The 27,437-nt window shown below is 44.9% G+C and overlaps 1 protein-coding gene across 1 annotated transcript in view; it reads left to right on the forward strand.

Moving 5' to 3' along the window:
* The window catches only part of TBCA (tubulin folding cofactor A), a 354,401-nt gene that overhangs the window by 305,974 nt on the left and 20,990 nt on the right, over positions 1 to 27,437 (forward strand). The window contains exon 3 of the mRNA XM_078675218.1: positions 4,642 to 4,728. Within this exon, the coding sequence (XP_078531344.1) occupies positions 4,642 to 4,728 (87 nt within the window). The remainder of the gene's footprint in view (positions 1 to 4,641; positions 4,729 to 27,437) is intronic.

A 27,437-nucleotide genomic window follows, 5' to 3' on the forward strand; every position in this document is an offset into this window, starting at 1 on the left:
ACAGGAAGGTGTAAAAAAAATTCCTAAAATTTGTGGCAACAAAATATTTGCTGTTTTAAGAACACCTTCTTTCCAGCTTTCTGGAACAGGCTAACTTGGTAAAAATAAAAAAATATGAATAATATTTGTTTTATTTTCAACCACACATTGCATTCCTTTAAGTAATGGTCGATATTTCCTATAGTTGTGGTTTCTGCCTACTTTGTGCCTGAAACAGATGTGAACCCAGAAAGCTATGCAAATCTGAAAAATAGACACATTTAATAATTTAACAAGGGGCAATTGTGTAGATTGTTTATGGTTTTCCTCAAGAAATGAATAATTAAAATCCCAAAATAATTAAAACTAGTAGGAAAAAAAATTTAATAGGTGACAATATTTTTATGTGTAATTTGTGGCCTATGGCTGATTTTGTTTAAAAAAAAAAAGAAAGCAATATATTGTTGTCTCTCTGTCTCTTCTGGCTGCAGTACTTATAGTGTTTGCAGTTGCCCAAAAACGCATAATACCCAGAGCCAACATCTGAGCTGCAGCTTATAACGATTTTCAGTGTGTATGGACCTTGCAGCAGTTCTAATGGTAAAATCCAATGAATAAAAAAATGGGTCTGAAGAAAAGCTATGCATTTTTTAGAACTGTTTCCATGATCATGCCTCACCTTTGACTATCCTGGGTGCCAGTCTAGGTCCGGAAACATTTGACATAGCTCTCCTGTGCCGGTAGCGGATGCCGGCTCCATCTTGCCACCAGAAGTTAAGTTGTGGCAATGTCATTGAAGCTATATATCGCCCACCCTGGTGCATCTATATCCGTTGTGTTTTATCCATGCCTTTTGATGCTGGTCTGAAGCATAGCTCATCACTTCTGACTTGGAATAATTTCGGACACTCCTAATTTTTTGCCGCAGTGCTAGGCAATATGTCCCCACTTAAAAAGCCTGATTTACACTGTGTCATTACTGTCCTGCACAATGATTGCCTGTGGTGTCAATGTTCCACATACAGCTCTTCGATGTGCATTCTCTGCCATCAAGGAACAGTAGGCCTAGTTATTCATGGTTAGTGATGGTGGTGTTAGTAGACCATATCAGGAGATGCCTTTTTTTTATCAGGAGAAGGGTGATAACGTTTGGTGATAGGTATTTTGCGAATCCCCACAGGTTCTGGAACCTTCCTTCACAGAAATGTGAGGAAAATCTTGATTTTAGCCAATGGTCAATCTTTGCAGGGTTTTCTAGGTAGAAAAATGTAGTGAGGTCCAAGGAAGTCTCATCATTCTGGACTCCATGAGTGTCCCGTTTTCAGAAAGGTCTGCGTTTGGTAGTTTTGCCTGGGTGTGCTGGCCCAATGGCTCCAGTCATACTCTATGTGAAGTCACCATTTTCTGCATTTTAGGTGAAGTATAATACCTTTTGTCTCGCATAGAGAAGGCACATACAGACCTGCCAAAATAATTGTAGGCTGGAGAATTTGATAACCTGAACAGCAAGTCAAGTAATTGTTCATGTAAGGTATGTGTATGTGCGCATAGCCATTTAAAGTGCTACACAAACAAATGATGGACAGAATGCTGAATTAACCATACATTCACCCCCAGTCAAGAGATCTGGGTTAAATCCATCGTTCTTTTGCTCACTATGCCACCCCAGTTTAGACCCAGCCATATGCAAATCAGTCTTGATCCTGTGCCTCATAGGAACAGCCCAGACCGAACTGCCAATGGCAATGACCACACTGGAATGGCATGTTGAACAAAAAAACGATGGATTTTGGCCCAGATCTCTGTACTGGGGTGAATGTATCTCATTGTTCTGCATTCTGTTCATCAATTGTTTTTTTTGCATTTGTCACCCCGGGTGGGACGGGTTTTCCCAGACGTGGGTTGTCCCATGCTCTCCATGCTCTCCTTCTTTGTGCCTTTTGTTTTAGGTTCTACTGAGAGGGAGCTTCTAACACTGTTCAAGCTACAGTCATTGTCTGGGGGACTGCACAAAAAGTTAGGAACTGCTTGAAATCAGTCCCTGAGCTGGAATACACAAACTCTGTTTGCAAATTTGGGATACTTTTCCCTGGGACAAGCACCAGTGGAGACCAGGAATAACCTTTGAGGGGTTCGCTGACTGCCAAGTCCTCTTTTCAAGATTTGGAAAAAGGAAACTAGTAGTTCTGCATATGCCAGGAAAGCTTCCTTGAACTTGATTGAAGAGAGGGGCCAAATGACTGCTATAGGAGTTTATTGGAGGAGAGACAAGTTTGCCAAGAAGAGGAAGGAAACGAGTGGCTCAGCATGAGCAACTGTCTAGTCGTAGCCCAGGGAAAGATGCACACCGCCAGACAATACCTTGTGATCATAGTCATTTCTGCAAGTGCCAATGAGCAAAGCCATTAGTTCCAGAACCTGTATTTGCGTGAGGGTTGTCACTCAATCATGATTGATCTACAGAGAGTAGTGAAAGGTGACCAGAGGTAAGGGAAATGACAAAGGGCAGATTACTGGAAGAATGGCATGTGTCGGCCTAGTATTAAAGAAGTTTGTAACCTTGAACAGAGCTATTCATCATTAAAAGAAGCGCTTGTAATGGATGGGCGCTGTTACGTTCAGCAGAGTCGCCTGGAGTTGGCGGTTCATTTGGGTGGCATGTTGAACTTGGGGCCCCAGGAAGGCTCAGCAGAAGATAAGCCCTACCTTTCCCTAACCAGTGCAGTTGAGCGCAACTCTGGCTGGCATGTGGCAACCTCTCTTTTAGGTTGATTTCCCTTGGATTGCTTGGATTTTGGATATATATTGTTCTCACTACCGAATTGAATGTTTTCGGGCAACCCAGAGTGATTCACCGTTGGTATTAGAACTCGGCCTCAATCTAGTTCCATTGTACGCATAAGCGGAATTACCTTTGGACATAGTATATATCCGTGTCCCTATTGGACCATTCGATTATTGGATGAACATTGCCTATATAAACATATGAATTTTGAGTTGGACAGCTTGGAGTGACTGTTTGCAGCACACGGAATTTAGCTGCAACTCTGGACAGACGTCCTTTAGAAACTGGATTGCACTTTATTCGCCCGATTTGGCTTAACATTATCCTGACCCATCGAATGGAACGTGGTCTATCTAATAATCTTTTTTCCCTGATGAAGTTCCTATAAAAGGAACGAAACGCGTTGGCTGTTGTCCTGTGTTTTTATACGAAGAAGAATGAAGAATTTTGAAAAAGACAAAACTGGCTGATTTGTGACTCCATCCCTGGTGCTGCCTCCACCTTTTTTTGAAATTTTGTTTCTGGATCTCCAGTGGGACCTAACTGCAACACGTCTCGGAGGCGTTTGCCACAGTACTTGATCAGTTATGGGACTTTAAGATTTATGTGCTTAACTTAGTCAGCTGTAGGATCGATAGCTTTTCATAAGGTCTTCAAGTTGTTTCTAAATCAACAGGTTGGTGAATTCATCCCGTTTGTGACCAGGGCTTAATCGGTGTCAATGAGATCAAACTACAGCTACCCTCTGTAAGAAACATTCATGGGCTTGGGCCCTGCTTGAATGTTTTGCTCTCCTCACCAGTATCCGGTTGGATATTGGCTCCTAGCTGATGCAGGATTTGACACCTCTGTGCCTACAGTTGTATCTACTGGATATCTGTAGGCTTACACATTTGGAGATTTTAAATGTAAATGTGTGATTCCCTGCCTGAGAACTTCTGCTTAGCTTAAGCTTTGATTTTAAATGAAAATACTAATTTCACCTTGTGTCGTATACAGTGCACTTTCTAGGTGCTCATTTTAATTTGCGCTTTTGTATTTTCTATTTTTTCCTGGTTTGATCGTATTAATTTTGTGGGTAGTGGCAATTTATCATGGAATTATTTACAGCTTGTACAGCTGGATGTGCCGCACTTCTAGTCCGAGCTTCTTGGCATTTGTCAGTGCAAATTAAATCAGCATTGCCTTAATCTGACCCCCCCCCCTCGTCCTCCCGTCCGCCCTTCGCTCATAAGGTTTTTAATGGTAAGGAAGTTGGAGTGAATACGGATAATGAAAACCTGCACTATCCATGGATGTTGGCTGGAATGTGAACATGTTACTGTGCAGAGTAGCATACCACCATGTCATCCCCATGCACTCGGTCAACTTGAAGGCACTGTCTTGGTAAACCTTTACTACAGTACTGATCGGAAAAACATTGTGACTTTTGGAAAGGGTTCCTTGAACGGGAAGATAAAAATTAAATGTCCGTGGTTCCTACAATGTACACTGTTTTGTCGTTGTAGCGGGTAAAATTGCAAAGCATGTTAGCTGCCATTCACTTGTACTAGGCGTGCACATTAAGTCTTGTGTATCACAAGTACTTAACCTCATAACATTTCCTTGATACCGCAACTATCACAATTTTTCCCTTGTGCCTAATAAATCTAGGTGTGCAAGAAACCTATTTATGGCACATCAGTGCTTTAATGCCATTAAATTGTGTCGCAGTATGCAGAAATAAGGGTATGTTTGTGGAAACAATGTGTGTGGGGTGCTATCTTTAGGTGATCCATGGGTGATCCATGAGACGTTAAAGGGACAGGATGTGTTGCATAATTAAAGTGCGTGCATTGGTACCAACTGCATATTTAATTGCATTTCTCTTTCTTCAGATTGAAGTGTTGCAAGAATCCCGAATGATGATACCCGATTGCCAGCGCAGATTAGAAGCTGCACATGGAGATCTCACACAGCTTTTAGTAAGTTCCCCTTTGGCATTTCTAGGGCAGATCAGATCACGGCAATAGTTTTTCGTCAAAGTTGTAAAAATAAAATGAAAAAGAACTTTTGTGATAAAACTAAAGCGTCAGGCTGTAAATTGTAACCTCACCTTAACTGGAAAAATAACACAAATGTGATGTTTGTAAATTGTACTATAATGCTGTCCTGGGGACCGAAGGTGCTTTACATTAGAAAGAAAAATGTTACAGTGGAGCTAATAAACTTTAATTGTGTTTATTTAATTGTAGGCCTTGGGCGGAATTTAAATTACGCCACTTTGAGTAGTTACACGGCATTGGCCTTAAAATGTACCTAGAACGCGTAGGAAAACACAAGTGGTTGTTGTTCACAGTGCTTTGGGTTTTGTTGCACCTCTTGTCAAAAATTGACGGAAGTGCACATTTTACATAAAATATAGCGAGAAATGACGGATTTGCATTTTGTGTAATTTAACGAAATTGCATGTAATTACACTAACGCTAATTATGCAAATTTTGCACCCTTATGTAATTGGTGGGCATCAAGCCTTTACGCTCTCCGTGAAAAACCTGCTTTTTGCATCGCATTGTATGATGGTGAAGAGAGTTAGTTGGTGGTGGTGGAACTTGCCCCTGAACCCTTACTCAGTTTGGCCCTGCATTTCTTGAAAACCAGTGTCATGTACCATAGTAGCACGAAGCAGGAGAGACATTGTTGTGGCACTAATGTGCGTTACCTCGGTTTGTGTTTAGTTTGCAGAGGGCCTTTAGGCTGTTTGCTCTTCTCTCCCTGAGAAGTACAACAATGCCTGGGTTTTTGTCAGCCCACTGAAGTACTTGAAGTTCTCTTTTTGTTTTCAATACAAGCTCAGAACATATCAAGAAGTGAATCAATGAGAAGGTTGACTTTCAGTGGGAAGGGGAAGGTTGATTTGTCCAAACCTTCCAATACCCCTTACAATACATCTTCCTTCATTTCTTATTTCCACTTTTAATCTGCACTTGGGAGCACTAACTAGATTTTAAAAAGATAGTGTGGTGGAGATGAATGTTGCCATGGTGATTTCTCAAGTCTAAGCAGAAGTGCATCATGCACTTGCCCAATTTTTAAGAACTGGTATGTGGCCCAGTAACTCTATCATCTTCACCTGTTTCCAGGCTCTTGTCAGAATCCGTTAAGTCACCAGAGCTTATATTAACCCTTAGCCAGGATGGTCTTCGCTTATCTGCACTTCCTGAGGAGCCATCCTCTGACACCACCAGAGTTCGAAAATACATCAAGAAGGCAGTTCCTGCTTTGATTTCCTTGATTATACACTTGCAGGGATCTGCATTGGAAATGCTGTCGGTGATGGTTTTCTCTTTAAGATGCATACATATTGGAGACCACAAAGGCAGAATTAACTTGGCAATTGGACAGATGAGAGATTCAGATTATCTTCTTGCATAGGCTCTTTTGTTGCATCCATTGATAACAGCCTTGTTAATCTCGGTGCACTCTCAAATACAACTAAAGACAAATCTAAAATAGCAGCTCATATTTGCTCTTTCCAGCCAATTGTTGGCAAACTTGCCTTTCTCCCGTATTGGAAGAAATGGTGAATGATCTTGGGGGTAAGAGTCACACAGGTACAAGAATTCTTGGTAACTATTTTGAGTACAAACTTCATGGTCCTTTTGCTTCTGCAATTCATCCCAAGCAACTCACTCAGGTTAACCGATCTAATCACCCTGTTATAGGGTGATGGTAGGGACAAACCTGATACCACAAAGCATAAGTTAGTTGAGCAATTGCCCCCTGACACTGACGTAAGATTGCACACCTCCACCTTTTCTAGCAATCACAATGTGGTCAAAGTTATCAGTGGGTTTACTGCTCCCAGTCCAAAACAGATCAGCCTTTTAGTCAATCTGCCTAGCAGAAATCCTACAATTTCACATTCTCTCCAGTGTTAATCAACTGGTTGGAGGACTCTAAGCCTGTCCACTTAGATTTGTAATTTTTAGGTCTCGCTCTCGAGACCTATTGTGGTTGAGATACCTCTCAAGGGAGACAGACCGGGGCACGTGCCGATTTGGGTCTGTGGACGCGCTTCGCTTACGCCTGGCTCGCATGCCCGTAACGGCGCGCGCATACACACACAGCCAGTTCCCCCTGCACACACACACAGACACAAGCACGCGCGCACTGCGCACACACACACACACACCCAACCAACTAACCCCCCTCCCCCGCCGTCGGTCCATTGTGGTACTTGACACCCACGGTGTTCCGGGGCAGAGTTCTGCTGGTCACTTACCTGCATGCCCCTTTAGATCGCCCTCAGTACTCAGAGCGGCACAGAGAGGGGCTGGCGCCGTGTCCTGTTTACTGCAAGAAGCTGCTTCTTCCACGACACTTCCGTTCTGCCACACCCACTTCCGGTTTGGGATAGCTGCGCTTCTCCTGAGAGTACAGGCAGCAGAACAGACTCGAATAAAGCGGAAACAACCTCCAATCCAACATGGCGGTGCGCTTACCTCTAGTCCTCTGCTCTGTTTGTTGATTTAAGTTCCTCTCACGCATCAAGAGAAACTTACTGCCCAAATTAATGGAGAGGCTTCAAGCCAGATTACATGCCTCTTGCCACTGCACATGCTTTTGTGATCCATTGTAATTTGTTTGGCTGAGATGGCTGTGAAGCAAGATTACATCTCTTTGGCTGTGTTATGTGGTTAATCGGAATCCTGCAACCAAAATCAAGGTTTCTTTCATCAAACCGTCTGAGTGGTGGCTTTATGTAGGTATGTATATTCGATACAGGATTTTAAATGTTTCTGCATTACTGATGTGCCAAAGGAAAAAGGCATTGCCAATGTTTTATTCAGTCGCAGGACCTTTACAAAAGCTGCCATCAAGAATTTTACGTAGATCGACGTAGCGCAGCTTTACTGTTGTGGTTTCTCCTTGGCAGTGCCACCCCATTCCCTCCAAGTCCTCTCCCTGCTCTCCTCACCCCCCTTCACCTCTCCCTCCTCCCTTGCTTAGGCTTGCTCCGGACAGAGCGGACGTTCCTGCTGCTCGGCGTGTCCTTCTGCGGTGCCCCGGTGCATGAACACCTTGGAGGAATGCAGGCCGCGATCTGTCTGCCTCCGAGGCGGTTTCCCTCTAATTAAGGTTATTACCAAACTTGTCCTTTGACTTGGCAAAAAAAAAATCTAAATAGGGAGCATTCTTAAAATAATACGAAGGTGCACATGCCTGTTAGAATTGCTCGGCACACATGGCGGTGCCTTTGAGGAATGCTCTTGGGGAGTGATGGTGACCTCCACGGCTCTCTTTGGTTATGCCGGGGCCCCTACCTGCCCTGTCATTATCCCCTTAGTGAGGAGGCTGTGCCGACTTTAATTGCAGCTGTCAGGTTGAAACATTAACACAGAACATCAGAATCCTGGCGTTGATGATGGCATCGCGCCCAGCCTGTGGTGTGCAGAGCTATGTGGCATTCTTGTGCTTTGCGGAGCTATGCGGCATTCCTGTGGTGTGCGGAGCTATGTGGCATTCCTGTGGTGTGCGCAGCTATGCGGCACTCCTCTGGTGTGCGAAGCTATGCGGCATTCCTGTGGTGTGCGAAGCTATGCGGCATTCCTGTGGTGTGCGAAGCTATGCGGCATTCCTGTGGTGGCTTTCGATCCAGAGGCGACAGTCTTCTGCCATGTGGCTGTCGCAGTGAGAGTTTTTTTTGTCTCCTTTAAAGGGTAGTTGACTAGTCGTCTTGTCTGTTTTCCTTGTGTTGCAAGCACTCTCATGAGCTTCTAGCCTACCATATTGCCCTTCCCTGCACTCAGTATTTCACTATACCTCTGCTACCTTTTTTGAAATTGTTTATCTACTGACCCATTCCATATTGGTAAAGAAAAAACACTTGCAAAACCCTGCCGCAGCTTCATTATCCCCCCCCCCCTCCTCCCCCATGCCCCATCTATTTGTCCTCTTTAGAAAATGCGATTAGTTGGAGGGGTATACATAATTGGGGGTGTCCTTCTGGCTTCACCCATGTACACCTCCTGTACAATTAGACTGTACGGGGAATAAGTAACTTCTTTTTATACCTCGTCCTTTGCACGGACAAGTAAAGGGCATGTGGGATTTTTATTATGTGCGTTAAATGACTCCAGCTATTATAAACTAACGTTTGTCCTGTTTTACTTTTTTCTCCTCCCCAGACTTTCTAAGTGTCCTTTGCTCAGATTTAAATTTGGGAATCTGATGGTTGATTTGCTATGCTGTATTATCCAATTTCACATTATTTCTAAATATATATTGCACACTCACTGTTCGTGACTGTCGTGCTCTGTAGGGTACTTAGACTGTGGCTGTTGTCCAGCCTGGTTGGATGTCTTCATCGGCTTCCAAACACATTGAGTTTGTCGTTGTTACCTTTTACCATGTGCTCTTCATTCAAACTGGCTGCAGATTTTGGGTTTCATACTCTGTTATGCCATAGTATCCGTACAACTCCATCTTTTCAGTGTTAAAGTTCTGAACTGCTTTCACTCCCTTGACCAGTGCTTTCCAGATTAGTCTTTTAGCGCTTGGCAGCTTAATAGGAGAGTCATTGTTGAGTCCTCGGAGGTGGAAACTATACCTTCTAGTGTTTGATTTTAATATAGTGATGTGTTTCGGGCAAATTGAAGTGTTCATTTTTGCAAAATAACTATTGCACATTTACAGTAAAGTTCTTAATAACTAAACAGTTTTGCATAGGTGGCATTATTGTTCACTCCCACCCCAAAGTCGCTCTAAGAGAGCATAGATATTTCCCATTAAAAATGTTTTCAATGTGTTTTGGAGTCTGCATGTTTACTGCCTGTTTCAGTATGTCTCACTGCCTTTCTGTCCATCTATTGCCTTTCTGCATCTATTATAATTGCAATCTTTTAGATGTTTTGAGTCGGTTTTCACTGACTGAAGATTTCTAAATTGTGCAGTTTTTATTTATTCCTAGATCCTTGTAAGGTGGGATCTGTCCCTGAAGTTTCATTAGCATATGCATAGTCTCATAAACTTTTTTCATTTGATTTTTTCATTTGGCAGTTTTCTGCTGTTCACCCAACGCTGCTGCCGGCACCACACACTCCGCAATACCGGGCCAGGAGTCTCCTGCCCCCACCACAGCTTGTTTAATAATGTTTTTACCTTCTGAGCACGGCTGGTCGCTGGGCTTCACAGCAGTTTATTCTTCAATAATGTGTGTACTTTCCAAGATTCAGGGTCGGCCGTTCTAGCCGTTAAACACCGTCTGGGGGCCCTGCGCTGCAGGGGCTCGTGTAACCTCCCATCCCCGGTGACTTCAAGCTGTGGAAATCGAAGTATGGAGATGAGGGGAGAAAGGTTGTGCACATAGGAAGGTATATGCTGATGAGACGTGGGGGTTGGCAAAAGAAAGAGGGCCAGGTTAGTGTGAGAGGCAGGACATACCGATGAGACAGGGAGGTAGTGTGGATTCACGGGGTGGCGGTCGGGGACAGTCCAGGCTCCTGTAACCTCTGTTGCCCCTTATCCCTGCATTACCCAAGCCCAGCCCAGCCTCGCCTCTTCCGCCAGCATCTCCAGGATCTGTGTTTTTTTATTTGTTGGAAATGTTGTGGCGGTTTCTGTCTGGTAACTTTGCATCCAACAACTTACTTATGCAATAGGCCTTGCATTTGAGAGTTTAACCTATTGACATTGTAATTGACAATGCCTTTTATTTACGTTTTAAAATCCAACACATAAATAAAAGGCCTTGCCATTTACAGTGCCAATGGCTCAAACTCTAACAACTGCGAGACCTATTGCATTGCAAATGCTTGTTTCAGATGCAGACGTAGCTCCAGATGAAGTAGGTGCAACTTGACCACGTAACTCCCAAGGCACCTTCTGTTTTAAAAAAATCAGCTCTACATTGTGGGACCCAGGGGTTTTTGATTAGAAATCTAATGTTCAGAAGGTCCGGTCTATCAATGAGGAACCTATTGCTCGTACAGAATGTCTTGCCCCTTACCCATTTTAGGAGATGCCCCATCTACTGTTGTCTGCTTCTCCTAGTTACAAGGATAGTTTGAAAGTGGGTCAAGAGGGGGCTGACATTATGTAACCCAGAATATGATTTTAGAGGTCTGCACAATGTTTTCAATAGGGGTAATACTCTCTTGTTATTCCAAGAGGTCTCTTCAGTGCCCATTTAACTTCTAAACACATTGAGCAACTCTAGTTTTTTCCCCGGTTCTGTTGTGCCACAAGAGAAATACCTAAGCTCATACTTACCTCTAAAGATGTGTTTGATTGTATTTGAGGTAAAATAAATGTATATGTGCGTCGTAGTGAATAAAGTCTCTTTTCCCCACAAAACAAACTCTGTTGAAACCTGCCCACATCCCTTCCCCTACATTAGTCTCTTCACATCAAAACATATCAATTAGTACAGAATGATTACTAAAGATGTATTTACCCCCCCTGAATGTGCATTCGTCTACTGATCCAAACTTGAAAGATTTGTATTGGTCCAAGTTAACTGTTTGGCTCAATTGTCCTGCAAACTAGCACTTCTAAAATTCCTTTAGCTTCTTTCTGAAAGCCGTTGGTCAGTTTATGCAAGAGTAAATTTAGCATGGAACTTGGCTGGTTGGAGAAGGATGATTTTGGGCCCTTAACAATGGGATTTTGGCCCAGTCACTACATCACTTGTATCTTGGTATCTTATTCCACTTCTTCCATCTTGACACCTGACTGCTGAGATGTTCTGGTTCCTGACTTTCGTAACAAAGCAAACACGCACCACAAGGGAGGACTGTTGGCTAGTTAGTCAATTACTTGTTTGATCCAGCTACAGTGGTTGCCATTCAGAGTGATCATATGTAAACAGTTTAGTTGGAGTAATTCTAATTTTTATCATCCAACAACTCTACTTGTGGATGTTTATTTACATCCAAATTCTAAACCAAAGTACAGGATTATTGATAATTTTATTTTTCTTCATCCAACACGGTTTTTCATACATCATACTTACGGGGGATCTAAATTTAATTTTCCTCGTTTAGGAATGTGGTCTTGGATTGCACATTAATTTCTGCCTCATCCTATGTGCCTGTAATTTAAGGATTGCACCCAAAATTGAGAGTGATTATGCAACAGAAAGCATGTCATTTGGTGGCTACCTACTTTTTCCTCAAGTTTACAAGCAGTTGTGTGATGACAGAATCATGGAAGTCCAATAGTGTGTGATTTGTGTAGGGCTTATTCGGCTTTTGTTGCCTCATCTTCCTGGTGTATCTATCTATCTATCCAGTGTCCCCCACTGCCCTGAGAATGTTTGCTCTTGGGTATAGCTTACTGTTACTGGGTGGAGTAGCTAGCTGTCAGCTGAAAATATTAAATTGGAGGACTTTCATGACCGGTCATACTGGGTTTGTGTTTTTTCAGACTTGTGTTGGTCCAGGACCACCTTGATCAGGGGAATTAGGAAATATTGCCTCTGCGGTGCTTAGCCTTCTGACAAAATGACAATGAAGGCTCTCAAGCCTTGATTTGGGTTCCAGATCCTGATATACAATGTTAATCATTTAGTTGTGCTCACTGGTGTTTCCACGGTCATGGGAATCCTAATTTGTTAAACATAATTTATTGGAATTTTCATAACAGTTCTTCACAGTAATAGTGGCATTGGTGATATCACAATGAGCCATCAGGATATACAACAATGGCATACATAGGAGATTTACATCACCCACCGTTACTGCCCCTTTCCCAAGGGAGGCTAACGATTTGGTCATCTTGCCAGATCATCCCCTCCTCCCCCAACAACGCATGGTCATGGGAATCCTGTTGAGCAATAAGGCCTACTCCATATACATTTACACCGAGAACCCCAGTTACAGCATCTGTGTCCATGAAACACACTAAATAACCTGGCAAAAGACCCTAACATATGTTTAAAGAGGGCTGACAATGGAGATGCTTGTAATCATTGCCACAGAATTTTACAGAAGCAATTTTGAAACACTTCTAAATGAGGTCAATACATATTCGTAGCTACGAGGAGAGCCTACTGCTTCAAGCTATGCAAATAATTTCAAGTCCAGATTTGAAGACCATGATTGGATGAAAAACACTAAGCTGTACTTCAGATTCTTTGATGACGTTTTTATGTTCTGGTCTTGAACACAAGAACGTTAATGTTAAAGAGTCTCCGGTATGAACACAAAAAATCTTACAGTGCAGTTCACAGACACCATCTGTAAAAATAGTAGCCATAATTTGGATTTCATGTAACGAATTAATACGCGATTCCACACCACAATGCACAGAAAAGCATGGTTGCTTTTGTACTACAAAAACGTTTTGCACTATGAAATATTTCACAGATCCTCATGAAGATCAAAAGTATGTTGGAACCTAATGAGCACAGACAACAAGAAATCAACAGGTGTAAAAGATTTAAAGCAAGAGGGTACCTGGATGAAACCGTCAAGCAGGCTAACCAGAAGACATCTTTGATTGATAGAGAACTGCTCTTTGAACTGAAAACGAAAATGAAAAACAAGAGGCTTTGCTTTCAGACAGGACTGCTGGCAAGGATTGTATGATGAAGTCTTATTAATAGCCAAAGAAAATATTTACCCAATGGGTTTAAAGCAAAAATGCTTAGCGGTCGACTGATCTTCTAGTCTAACCCCTAAATGAAAAGACTTGGAGGCAATAGCACCCTTCACTGATTGAGCCCTGACATCAGATACTCTGTGGTAGGAAATCAAACAAAGCAACATATTTAATTTAGTGCTGAACTGGTTCCTTGTAAAGTTCACTTTGTCAGGCCAGGATTACAAAAAAAACACATTCACATCCCATCCCAGAGGACTGATGCCTAGGACTTGAAGGTATAGACAGACAGATGCCCTTAATAACCATGCATAGGGGGGGGGTGTCCAAAATGGCGTCCAGGATGGTCACCTGAATGTGAGCTGACTCCCCACATTAAGTTATCCTGGGGCCATCCCCTCATGAACCTGGCATACGATGGGACAGGAGAGCTGGGTAAGTCCCCATACACTGATGCACCCCACATTCCCTCCCTGTGATCTACAAACTGCTGCAGAGGGCCCCGGTGACAGGCGTGGCCTACCTGCCGCAAGCCGCGACTGTTGGAGAACCTATGGCCTGTGACGCTGCTCCCTCCCTCTGCCTGCCAAGCGGTTTGGAGGAAGCCCACATTGGGTCCCGCAGGAGTGCGCCCTAAGAAGGGTGCGTGAGTGAAGTGCATACATGCCTGTCCCCCAAGGGAGCTGATGTGAAGAATGGAGATGTTTGTGGGTGGGGGCTGCCTTAGCGGGCTGAACTGAGCTACGAGGTGCGACACACACTCGAGGTGTGGCAATCAGTGGTCCAGCTCCTGCCACGATTGGGACTACAACAACGATCGCCAAACCGATGTGTGAAGCATGGAACGAGGCATCAACACTGTGAGAGCGTGTGCGTCCCCGCGATCATCAAGAGACAGGCCGAAGGAGGGGGGCCCCATACACTGGGGCCTGCCGGGGACCACTTGACTACAACTCCGTCTGGGTGCCTAGCGGGCTGGGGCCCACATGAGACAAGCTGCCTGCCTCCCGCTGACTGTATAACTGCACTGCGCAGTTCAGATAGAGCTAGGGGCAATACGCACCAACCCCCACTGCAGATCAGTGCTGCAGCTGCAAGCTGCTCTCTGGGTCATGGACTGGAGGGCCTGGAGGTAAGACGCCCCCCAGTTTGGACGCAGTGCATGAGGTGTGCTATTCCTGACATCTATTTGGACATGAGTGGGAGGAGATCTAGATCCCCTGCATATTTGGACCAGGTGACTGCTAACGTCAAGAAACATTTCCATCACTACGGTACGTTCTCTCTAGCTTAACTGTTTTGCAAACCTCATCGTCCTTCCTCCCCCTTCTAGCACAGGGAGGTCTGCCCTGCTGCCACTGTGCTTGGCTCAGTAGCCTGATAACTAGAGGGTCTGTAAGGGACCACCAGTAACATTCCCAGCCTAGTACCGGGCGGGCTCGCATACGACTACCATTGACCACTAAGACGCCATCACGGCCAAAGTGAAGGCTGGCCAGGAGCCACAAATGACATTAAGTCCTGCAGTGGATCAAAGATATCCGCCCCCAAACGTCGACCATTGAGGGTCGTCTGCAGCACCGCATGGAGAAATTTGCAGAACTCCTGACTGCTGTAAGTTGTCTCAAAACATCTCTGGAGCCCAATTTGGACACATTGATGATAGAAGTGAGGTTCCTGCAGAAAGACCCCAAAAAACTCAAGAACAGGGTGAAGGATATGGTGACAGAGTTAGCCACTGTGCACTCCTTGGTTGCGGACCATCACCAGCAGATAGTTGCTCCAGAAAGAGGTGGCAGGGGTACCTGCCAGGGTAGATGATGCGGAGGGCTGCTCCAGGATGAACAACATCATGGTGGTGAGGCTGCCTAGGGGGTGGAGGGGCAGAGTATGGATTTGTACTTGGAGATCTGGTTGACAGAACACGTGCTGAGGGGTAGGACCTCCACTTCTCGTGGAAAGGATTCATAGTTTGCCGGGTCGACCACCTAATCTGGGAGCCCCTCCCAGGCCAGTGGTGGTGAGACTGTACAATTTTAGGTAAAGAGTCAACATCCTGCATAGCTAGGGGTCCATGGACTGTGAACAGCAATACTGTCACGATTTTCACTGACTACACGATGTATGTTCGGTGGCACCGGGAGTCGTTTTATGATGTGAAGCAGCACCTCATCATTTTGGGGATCAAGTATGCCCTGTTATATTCAGCGAAACTGAAGGCCATTTCAGACAATGAGACACTTTTGTGTGGGCCTGGCTAGAAACAAAGGGTGAATTCCTTTTTTTTTTTTTTCTTTCTTTTTCTTGAAATCAGATATGTCATACAGATCTTATCACATTGTAACATACAATTAGCGTTTTCCAGAGTGCTATGCTAGCCGGAATAACATAATATAATTTTTGCTGTTTCCATTTACATACATCATTGCTACTCGACAACCAGATCATATTTCTTCTATAATTATACACATCTACCCGATCCCTTGTCGCTCCTTTCTTTCCATCCATGTTATAAGGTGTTCCCATATATTATTGCCTTTCGTCATGGCCTTTGCCCCTTTACATTTATACAAAGCAATTTCTTGACGACCTACATATAATATAATAGCCTATACAACCTTTGAGAATATGTAGGTGGCACACTGTCCTTCGATACCGTCGCAATCAATAAATGTGCTATCACCATTGTTAAAAACACAAAATCCCGCTCCCTCAAAATTAAAATTAATCGAGCATCAAAGCCTAAAAGCATCAGTCTTGGAGTAATTTTGATCTCTTTGTTTACTAGCTGGAACCAACATTTTTCAAGTGCAGCTTTTCACAGGGATTGGACATAGGTATACTATCTGCCGGCCCCAACTACACCTCAGGCATTTATCAGTCTGCCTCTTTCCCCACTCAAATAATTTGGCGGGCGCATAATAAAGATTATAGACCGTTTTATATTGCTGGGCTTTGAGGTTGGCTGACATAAGAACTTTTGACCTAATCTCTAATACAATGTCTCTATCTATTTCCCCATCCTCCAGCTTACTAGCCCACTTAGATTCTATTTTAGTAATGTCATCGGGTGTCTTGGCCAATAAATCTAGATAAATATCCTTTATTTTGCTTTCTTGGTTTCTCATAATTTTTAATACAGGAAGCAGATCCATACTGATAAGCCCTGTAGGGAGCCCTTTAATTCGATTTTGAATTTGTAGATATTTAAAACATGAGTTTTTGTGTATACCAAACCCTTGAAATAGTTCTAAAAACGATTTTCTTTCCGCATTAGATTAGAGATCTTCCAATGCTGTAATACCCACCTGTTCCCATTTTTTAGCCATTCCATCATACAGTGCTGATGTAAAAAGATCGGAGTGCCAGAGTGATGTATACTTATTGTACCTACTGATTTGACAGTTCTTTTCCACGTTTTTCCAGATCTTTAGCGCACTCTGCATACGTTTATATCGAGGTTTTTTATACCTTGGGTCTTTTTGTCGTTGCATTAATCCCACGGCATCACCCCACATGGCAAGTTGATCTATAGTAGGTATGCATCACCCCACATGGCAAGTTCATCTATAGTAGGTATTCGAGATCGCTCTGTCTCGACCGTTTGAAAATGATAAAGGGTTCCAAATTGTTGCAGGGCCGTAGCCCAGTAGTAAAGCTTTATACTGGGGGCTCCCCAACCTCCCCGTTCTCTGGGTAGTGTCAGATATTTATAGGCTCGACGTACCTTTTGGTATCCCCAGATACATTTAGAGAGCATTGCCTCAATTCTATGTATTTTAGAAGAGGTAAGTTCCAATGGTATTGCACGTATCAAATACAGACTATTAGGGAATATCTTCTTCTTGATTACATTTATTCTACCAGTTATTGTGAGATGTAGATTATTAATACGTCTAAACTTGCTAGATATTATTTGCAGCATTGGGTTCATGTTAATCGCCCAAAGTTTGTTCGTTTCTGCTGTTATTTTGACCCCTAAATACGTAGCTTTCTTAACTACTCGAGGATCTTGGAGTCGACATTTCGAAGAACAGATCATTTGTGTTTAAGTTTTATTTAAATGATAACCAGATTTCTCCCCATATTTTACTGCCATATTTTTAATTTCTTTGACGGCCGTTAGAGGTTCTGACATAATTATCGCAATATCTGCGTATGCTAAATTTTTGTATCTAATAATCCTGTATTATAACTGGTTTAATCAACTGATTATGTAAAATACAAATATTAAAGGGATCCCAATAAAATGCAAACAAAATAGGAGAACAGGGACAGGCTTGGCGCGTACCTCTGGCAATCTCCACCCTTCTAGGAGTATGCCCCATAATTTGAATCTGAGCATGTGGTCTGAAGTACATAGCCTGGAGTGCCCTTATAATTCCAGAGGGAAATCCTCTTTGTACCAGATTCCTCCATAAATATTGCTAAGCCACTCAATCAAAGGCTTTTTCCGCTTCCAGGAGGACCACATCCATTTCTAACTCATCTGCCTCTGTGATATCCAAGATTGAGATAACCCGTCTTGTATGGTCTTTGGTCCCCCTGCCGGGAACAAAGCCATGTTGCCATGGTGATATCAGTGCAACAATGGTCATTTGTAATCGAGTGGCCATTATTTTTTAATAGACTTTCCCATCTGCATTCATAAGTGATATTGGGCGATACGATGATGGCATTTCTGGAGTTTTTTTTTTTTTTTAAGAAAGACAACCACGTCCGTATCCTGCCAAGAGACGAGTGGGATCCCTCTGCATTGTATGCTCGCAAATAGATCTTGCATATTAGGAAGTATTTGAGGCAGTAATAATCTGTAAATTTCGAAAGGAATTTTATCGGGGCCTGTAGCTTTTCCCAGTGAAAGGGATTCTAACGCTTCCTGTACTTCCTCTATAGTTATTTCTTTTTCTAGTTCTATAGCAGCGTCGGGGTCCAGTCTTGGTAGGAGAGGGTACTCCTCTGCTCTTTCGTCGTATTCAAGCGAGCATTCCTCTGATTGATATAGCTTAGTATAAAATTCCTCGAATACCCCAGTGATTTCTTGTGGTCCAGATACTAGATGGCTATTTCTGTCCCTAATTTTGGCTATGTTATTTCTAGCGGCTTTCTGCCTGATTCTTAAGGCTAGGAGTCGCCCGTAGCCTCGCCATATTCATACAGTTCCCCTTGAAACATCTGGGCCACTTTGGTCTGAAAGTATGCATTTATTTCTGGTTTAGTCATATGTTCGGCTACTAATCTCTCAGGACCCCCTTTATTTATTATCTGGATATGTTCTGCCTCTAATTTAGAAAGTTTGCTAATTAGTAGATCAATTTGTATCTTACGTTGTTTCTGGGTGCGAGCTACAAACCCTATTACCTGACCTCTTAAGGCGGCTTTCACTGACTACACAATGTATGTTTGGTGGCAGCGTTTCATGATGTGAAGCAGCACCTCTGCATTTTGGGCATCAAGTATGCCCTGTTATATTCAGCAAAACGGAAGGTCATTTCAGACAATGAGACACTTTTGTGTGTGCCTGGCTAGAAACAAAGGGTGAATTCCAACGCACTACCCTAACAGTCTGGGTACGAGTGGAAGACACAAAGGAAGAAGGCGCTACTCAGGAAACGTCCAAGGCAAACGTCGAGGGCGCAGTCTACTTTCGACGTGACAGAGGTGCCAAAACAATCAGTTCTGGTTGGCTCAGACGGCCGAGACTCTGATGGGGACACGGTGGGGTCCATAGAACCATTATATGTGGAAGGGATACCAGAGGAACTGCGAAGTGGCCCTCCGATTATGCCAATGACGGCAGAAATGCTGATGTGTCCTTAACTTGCTGAGTATCCTTTTCTTTGTAGTTGTGTTTGCAGGATGGTCCGACTGGGAGGTGGAGGCGGGCAGGGGGATCACGGGCATTTGAGCTGTTTTGTTGGAGGGGAGGCTTGTGCAGTGATATCCGTGAGGGACCGGAATTACCCTGTGGAGTGGGTTTGTTTGGACCAAAGACTCTGGATTCCATGTCGAATCATTGGAGGCAATTCTTGGCTGTGTTTGATTGATGAGGTGGCCAGGGATAAGGGATTGTTGGGGTTGTTTATGTTTTCATGATTGGTTACTTACTGCTGTGCCAGTTGTCTCCTCCCCAGGCCCCTCAATGCATGTATGAACATGAACATAACTCTCCTACACACACACAACTCACGAGGTGACACAAGAATACCGCATTGTGACGTGGAATGTGAGGGGGGGGGATGGGCACATGTAGCAAACACTGTAAGATACTTTCATACCTACAACACCACTGGATCTAGTTTGCCTGTTTCCAGGAGCCTCATTTGAGGGCAAGGGAATTCCATAAGTTACACAGGCACTGGTGGGCTATGTTGTATGGCATACTTACTCAGCATATCCCAGGGGGGTCTTGATATGGGGGGCAACCGAGGTCCCATTTGTAATGTAGCATATCTTAATAGACCAGGAGGGCTGTTGTGTTCTAGTTGAGGGCGCCCTGGAAGGTAAGCCCCTTACACTGATGGCATTATATGCGCCAGATAATAGGCAACCCCTTATCTGTGCCTTCCTGACACCGGCGCTCCTATGTTCAGCCCAATTCCAGATTTTCTGGTGTGGGGACTTTAATTGTGTCGACCTTATGTGTTACAGAACGACTCTCCCTATAATGGGGGCCAATTTACACACTGCCACCAGGCAGCTACAGCAATGAGCACACAATGTACAGGTGATAGACGTTTGGGATACCTTAATGCGGGAGTACTCACATTATTCAGCACTCCATGCTTTACAGACCAAGAGTGACATGATATATAGCAGTGTGGATTTGGTGAGTAAATGCAAACAGCCTAAATATTTAGACAGGACACTTTCTGATCACTGTCCGTTGTTGTTGACCTTTTCGAGGAGGCGTCACCGCCCTGAGATACTCACATAGCGCATACAACAGTTGGAGGACAATGAGCCGACTGCTATGGATTCTGTGGTGCAGTGATGCCTTCAAGGTGGTAATCAGGGGTGTGTGCGTGATCATGCAATATGGTATGAAGCGAGGGTTGAAGGCAGAGGTTCTGAACCTCGGATGGTATGAAAACAGCAGAAAGGGTTTGGGCGGCCCATCCGGCATCATACCCCACGCATGAGAACATTAGGGCAGAATATAGGGCGACGTTACAACGACTGTCTGCCTTAGAATATAAAGAACATGTGAAGCGCTAACATGAGCTGGGTGATAAAGCTAGTGGTTTGTTAACCTGGTTATTGTGTTCTGAGATACCACGCGCACCTATAGGAGCGATGCGGTCCTCAGCAGGCCTCATGGTGAACACACAGTTTGGTATTAAAGGGGAGTTCGAGAGCTACTACAAGGCACTCTTTACGGTCTCTGAGAGTATTGGCCTGGAGTCGGTAGCCTATCTGGGGACCTTTGTGACACCACTCTTTGATCTGTTACAGAGACAAGAACTAGACGCATCTCTGACTCTAAAAAGAAATCAAATCGCTATTAAGCAAATGGCCTGGGGTAGGACTCTAGCCACAGACAGACTGCCCATCGAGTTCTATGACATTTATCGAGTACAGCTAGCTTCTCGGCTCTTTCAGGTTTACCAACAGGCAAAGGAACATGCTAGACTTTCAGAATCCATAAGAGAGGCTCTAATAACAGTGCTCCCAAAGACGTGGTGAGACCCTTTGGAGATGGCATCATATCCCCTCCTCTCTCTCCTTAAACTCCTTAAAAATCCTAGGAAATGTGCTAGCCAACAGGTTAACCCACCATATAAAGGCCATAAATCCTCCAGATCAGAATGGGCTCAACCTCTGTAGTAACACGTTCTGGAATCAATGCCATTTATTCTGCATCATGGACTGGGCATGCCGGATAGACACCCACTGTTGGGTGGTCTCTCTGGACATCAAAAAGGCATTTGATATCCTATGGTGGGCCTACCTACAGATCGAGTTGACCAAATTGTGGGTGGTACCGGAATTTCGCAGGTGGTTTGGGATCCTTTACGAGTATCCCTTGGCCAGGGTGTGGTGTGCATGGTTGAGTTTATATCCGGCAGGTTTGACCTCGAACGGCGCACCGGGAAAGGCAGCCCCCTGTCCCACCTACTGTTTGCTCTGCCCATGGAGCCCTTGGCATGTTTGTTACGCGCTCAATCGCCTCAGTGAGGCATCTGTGTTTCAAGACACAATTACTATTGAAAAGTCATGGGTGAGGTGAGATGAGATGAGGATTCTGCTTTGACCCGACAAGTGGTGTTTCCCACCAGTGTTCAAACTCTTCTTTAGCCAGGAACAGCTGCTCTATAAACCTCGTGGTATAATTTTCTTTGCCCCTATGGCTACTCCAAGAGTCTCACATACTTGGTCTGCAATATGTCCTCCTAATCCAAGGATTACTTTGAGGACTGCCAAGATTGTCTTCCAGACTTGAAACCCTCTGCTATGATTCCAATGTGCTTTATGAATTTGTTAATAAAGCGCTTTACAGACAATGTTGCAATTATTGGTTAGGTCATCAATTTTGTCACCTACTGCCTTATCGCACTTGCCTGTCAATATTTGTGTGCCCTTGTGGGAGTGAATGGATGTGTTTGTGTCACCTAGTGCATCAGCAATCATCTTTGGTGGCCTAACAGCTATTAGCAGAAACCATCTTGACTTGGCAAGATTGTCTGCTCTTGTCTGTTGAGAGAGTGCACTATCAACAAATGGCCACCCTCTTAATATGATGCCCTCACAAGGTAAGGATGATAAGTGGATTCCACTACCACTATGTTACAACTCAAGGTTCCTGGCAAACAATAGGCAAGAGGACCTTTGGAGTGCAGTTGATCAAATGCACTCCTCCTTAGCATGCCCGCCATCAAGATCAAGATTCCCCTAGTCATTAGGCTAGGTGTTAGCAGAACAGGTGATGGCAGCAGAGGACCTCTGCCACACTAACACATGTGCCCGTCTGTCCCCGAGTACCCACTTTACCAAGAGAACCACCTGGCTCTCACAGGCTTTGCATAATCACCTTCCTCGTTATAGTCCGCACCAAACATACCACTGTCTGTGCCCCAAGGATTTTCATGGGCCCAGTCCTACAGAGCATTTATTAACTGCACCTTCCTTTTAACTGGCGAGAGGGGTCACAGGTATTAGAGCCACAGTAGGCACTAGCTGTCTGGACACTTTAAGTTCTGCCTCCGTAATGAGAAGGCCGAGAGGAGAAACCAGACAGGGGGAACAGTCTGACAACAGAAGGAGGATGTGCGTTCCTGTTGCTGTCACTTCAATCCTCAGAAAGCCCTCTGCAGACCCCTTGACACTCTCTAACTACAGAACAATCTCTCTGCTACCGTACCCCATGAAAGTCCTAGAGAAACCTATCAACATATGCCTCATCCAGCCATCTCAAGGACCACCAACTCCTCGACTTCACAAAGTCATGTTCCAGACCCAACTACAGCACAGAAACAGTCCTCATCACCTCTACAGACAACATTGGTATGATCAGAGGAGAGACAGCTGCCCTCATCCTCTCTGTCCTCTCCTGTAGCTTATTTCATGATTTCCTACCCCATCCGAACCTTGATGAGATTGGAAACTAAGGACCCGCTCTGCTGGATTTGCTCCTTCTACTGAGATTACAGTCAATCAGCCTAGCCCTTTACTCTTTGGACACTGACAGCCACACCTGTGGTGTACCGTACCGCAAGGATCTTCACTCAGCCCTACTCTCTTCAACGTATATATGATCGCAGTGGCAAGCATCATGCCTCCCCACAACATTGATGCCATTTTCTTCACCGACAACACCCAAATAATACTCTCCATCTTGGACAAGACCTTCAACACCCAGAACAAGTTTATCGCCTGCGTCACCAAAGTCAGCAACTGAATGAAGACTAACTGCCCCAAACTTAACACTGGCAAGACAGAAGTTGTGATCATCGGGGAGAGCATTTCGCTATAGGACTCCACACGGTGGCAGGCTAAACCAGGATCTACCTCAATAACTTATGGATCATCATTGATGGACAACTCAACATGACTGCCTAAGTCAACGCCCTTACAACATCCTGCTTCCACACCCTGAAGATGCTGAGAAAAATCTTAATATGGCTCCTAACCAGCTCCTGCAAAACCATCACACATGACCTCGTCACAAGTATGCCTGACTACGGGAACACCCTCTATGCCAAGATAAGCAAACAACTCACCAAATGGCAGAAAGCCATTCAGAACTCTGAATCCAAGATCACATCCTCACCAAACACACCTCACACTGCACCTCAAGGAGCTCCACTGGCTCTCTATGCACAAAGGAGCACAGTTCAAACTCCTCACTTACACTTTCAAAGCACTACACAGTGCTGTCCCTGCCTAAATCAGTAGACGCATCTCCTTTCACAAACCATTCAGACCCCTCCGCTTTAAAAAAAATATATTTTTATTAAACAGGCTAGACGGCAGGTACAGTGCCACAAAGGTCAAAAAGTAGAGTACAGCGAAATCAAGCATATGTGTAGATACTACAGGATAATACATTGGAAATCATGGTGAGGGGTATCATCATTGTCCAGGTCGCGGGGAGGAGTACAGATGTCACCACAGTATGCATTCCAGGGGGACCATTTCCGGGGACAGCCCCGGGCCACATACACAGTTTTTTCCCTTTGCATGCACCAATCAAGATCTTTTTCCCATTCAGTAACTGTGGGTGCATGTGAGGCCCCCCAAAGTTGTGCTATGTTACTCTTGGCAATCATGCAGCCGAGTGTGACCCACTGCGGTGTGTGTGTGCTGAGGTCGGTTGGTTCCCAGATGTTAAGAAGGCACCTGGGCGCTTCTGGCTTAACTTCGACCTCCAATACTTCGCTGTTAACTGCATGGATCTTATGCCAATATTCCTGGATTGGATCACAGTGCCAAATAATATGTATAAATGTGCCCGTCTGATTGCACCCTCGTCTGCAAGACCTATCTGTCAGCCCACCCATGTGTACCAGTTGAGGACCTGTTATGTAAATGTTGTGCAGGATCTTTAATTGCACTAGGCGATGCTGTGCGGGGATCGCGACCATTTTGGGGGAGGAAACCGCTGTCTGCCAATTTTCGTCACCTAATTCAATGCCATCTCCAGTCCATTTCTCACTTAGTGTCAGTAAGGGGTTATCCATATTGTTAATGAGTTTTCGATAGGTAAGGGAATTTGCCTTTTCGGGTAGGTGACCATCTAATAGTCTGTCCTCTAGTGGGGAGCTATCTGGTGGAGAGGGGTTGTCTTGCAATGCTGTCTGTAGTGAGTGTCTGACCTGGAGGTACCGGAAATGCTCTGTATTCTACAGGGAATAGTGGTTTTTGAGAGCCTCGAAGGACTTCACGCCCTCTGTGTACCACAGGTCCCTGATGTGAGAGATACCAATCAGGTCCCACCTGTCGAAGCCCTTGGAGTTTCCTAAGTCTCCGAACTTTTGCGAGTCCCATAGGGGAGTGGCAAGGGTCAGCCTATTGCTCCAGCCAAGTGATCTTGTTGCGCAGTGCCATATTTTAACGGCGTGGTTGGTAGGGCCAGTATGTGGGTATCTATCAGGTTTGGAATATATTGTGAGGGTGATGGTCCCGTTAGGAAGGAGCCAACGGTCCATATTGAACCCCGGATCGTCAGGGCGGCCATAGGTGCAATGGCCGTAAGGTGCGCCGCCCAGTAATATTTTTTAATGTCGGGTAGCTCGATACCCCCATCGTACCAGCTGAGCGTAGGTTTTTGTAAGGCAATACGCGGTCTCCCCCCCCCGCCCCCCACACCCCTGAGCCCCCCCCCGATAGAAGGTCACGCTGGAGCCCTTCAATCTCCTTAAAGTAAGAGTTTGGGACAGGATCAACCGAGTTTTGTAGGGCGTATAGGAAACTGGGTAGGGACATCATTTTAAAAAGGGCTGCCTTGCTCAATAGGGAGAGCGGGAGTGTCTTCCAATTACTGATGTCACTTTTAAGTCGCTGCAGGGGGGAACAAGGTTGCGGGCGTATCTGACGATCTGGTCGTGCGACATGAATATGCCTAGGTATTTAAAGCCTTCCGAAACTATCGGTATGGGGCAGTCCCTAGGTAGAGGAGGAGGGTCCCCACATAGGACAAATAGGAGAGATTTTTGCTGGTTGACTCTGAATCCAGAATATCTACTTAAAATGTCTAGGATGTCAAAAACAGCAATAAGGGATCTCTTGGGGGATGAGAGATGCAGAAGGATATAATCAGCATATAGAGAGATATGGTCTTCCCAGTCTGCTGACCATCGCATCCCTCGAATCATTACATCCTTACAGATCCATGCTGCAAGGGGTTCGAGGGCCAAAGCGAACAATAAAGGGGAGATAGGGCATCCTTGGCGGGTCTCTCGGCTAAGCACGAACGTATCAGATTTTTTTATTGTTTACAACCACTTGTGCCATAGGGGCGCTGTACAGTAGGCGCACCCATTGGTTGGAAGCCTGTCCGAATCCCAATTTTGCAAGCACTGCAAAAAGATAGGGCCATTCGAGCGTATCAAATGCCATTGTGGCATCTATTGAGACTGACTGCATCTTCATGGTCGGTCCCCTGCCTAGTACCCCGTGCACTCTGTGCAGATTTAGCGCAGTGTTCCTCCTTGGCATAAACCCTGATTGATCAGGATGTACTAAGTCCCCTATGACCTTGATTCCGCTATTGGCAAGTACTTTAGCTAGTATTTTGGGTTCTGCATTCAGTAACTAAATGGGGGGGTAGGAGGCACAGTCTGTCTTGGGCTTCCCTTCTTTGTAAATTGTGACAATGGTCGCGATCCTCTCATTGAGGGGCAGTGACCCCTTTTCAAGGCTGTCTTCATGCTTGGATTACAAATATGGGGCTAATTTATCTGGGCGGAGCTTGTATAGTTCAATTTGGATACCGTTTGGGCCTAGGGCCTTACCCGGGTGGAGCACTCGTATCGCAAGAGCTATTTCATCAGCGGTGAGGGCACTATCCATAAATGCTCGGTCAGCGTCCGAGAGTGTAGGAAGGGAGATATCTCTGATAAGGTCTGCGGAATCTGCTTCTGTTTATGGTGTCACCGAACTATAGACTGTGTGGAAGTGTGTTGCGAATTGATTGACTATGTCTTGGGTATTTGTTATGGGGGACCCGTCAGTGTCTCTAGGTTCTGGAACGAGCCTGCTAGCTTGACCTTTTTTATCGAGCAAGGCAATTAACTTCCCGGCCTTGTCCCCCCCAGTCATAAATCCGGCCCAGTTTATCCTGCTCCAAAGTTTTAGCACGGTCGGTGACAAGGGCTCGATATTCGTCCTGGCGCAGGCGGAGTGAATAGAGGGCTTCAGGAGTGGGATTAGCTTTCACGTCTTGTTCAAGTCGCTAAATCTCTTGTTCCACATCAGAAATGTCTTTCATTTTGTCCTTTTTGGACCCTGCTATGAGGGAGAGGGCTTGACCCCAGACCATAGTCTTAAAGGCTTCCCATAACCCTTGAGGGGACTCAACAGTGTGTTCGCTTTCCAGGAAATAGTCATCAATAGATTTGTTAAGGACTCTACGTGTGTTGGGATTTTTGAGGTACCAGGGATTTAGGGGCGATATGCCCTACTTGTGTATGATCCAGTACCACGTGGACCCACAGTGGGGAGTGGTCGGAAATACCTCTGGCAAGGTGTCGGATCTCAAGGATGTCTGAGACCTGTGGAGCCGGGACAATTATATAATCAAGACGGGAGAGACTATTGTGCGCTCCGGAGTGGAAAGTGTGCTCAATCTTATCTGGATTGTAAGTCCTTCAACCGTCCACCAAACCATCGCTTCTAAAAAACTGGGAAAAGAGTGAGCGGCTTGGGGTAGTGTGCGGGGGGGGGGGGTCTAGCTAATGAGCCCGAACTGAGTTAAAGTCGCCGCCGAGCACTAATTGCACATCTGGCAGCGTTAGAAGCATAGCGCTGAGGTCAGTAAATGTAACGAATTGTAATCCTGGGGAACATAAATTGACATGAAAGTGATGGTTCGGCCCTCCCATGTGCCCGTAATTCCAGCATACCTCCCTCGGTCATTCACGTAGGTGGA

The sequence above is a fragment of the Lissotriton helveticus genome, chromosome 2_1, assembly GCF_964261635.1.
Source record: "Lissotriton helveticus chromosome 2_1, aLisHel1.1, whole genome shotgun sequence".
NCBI lineage: Eukaryota > Metazoa > Chordata > Amphibia > Caudata > Salamandridae > Lissotriton > Lissotriton helveticus.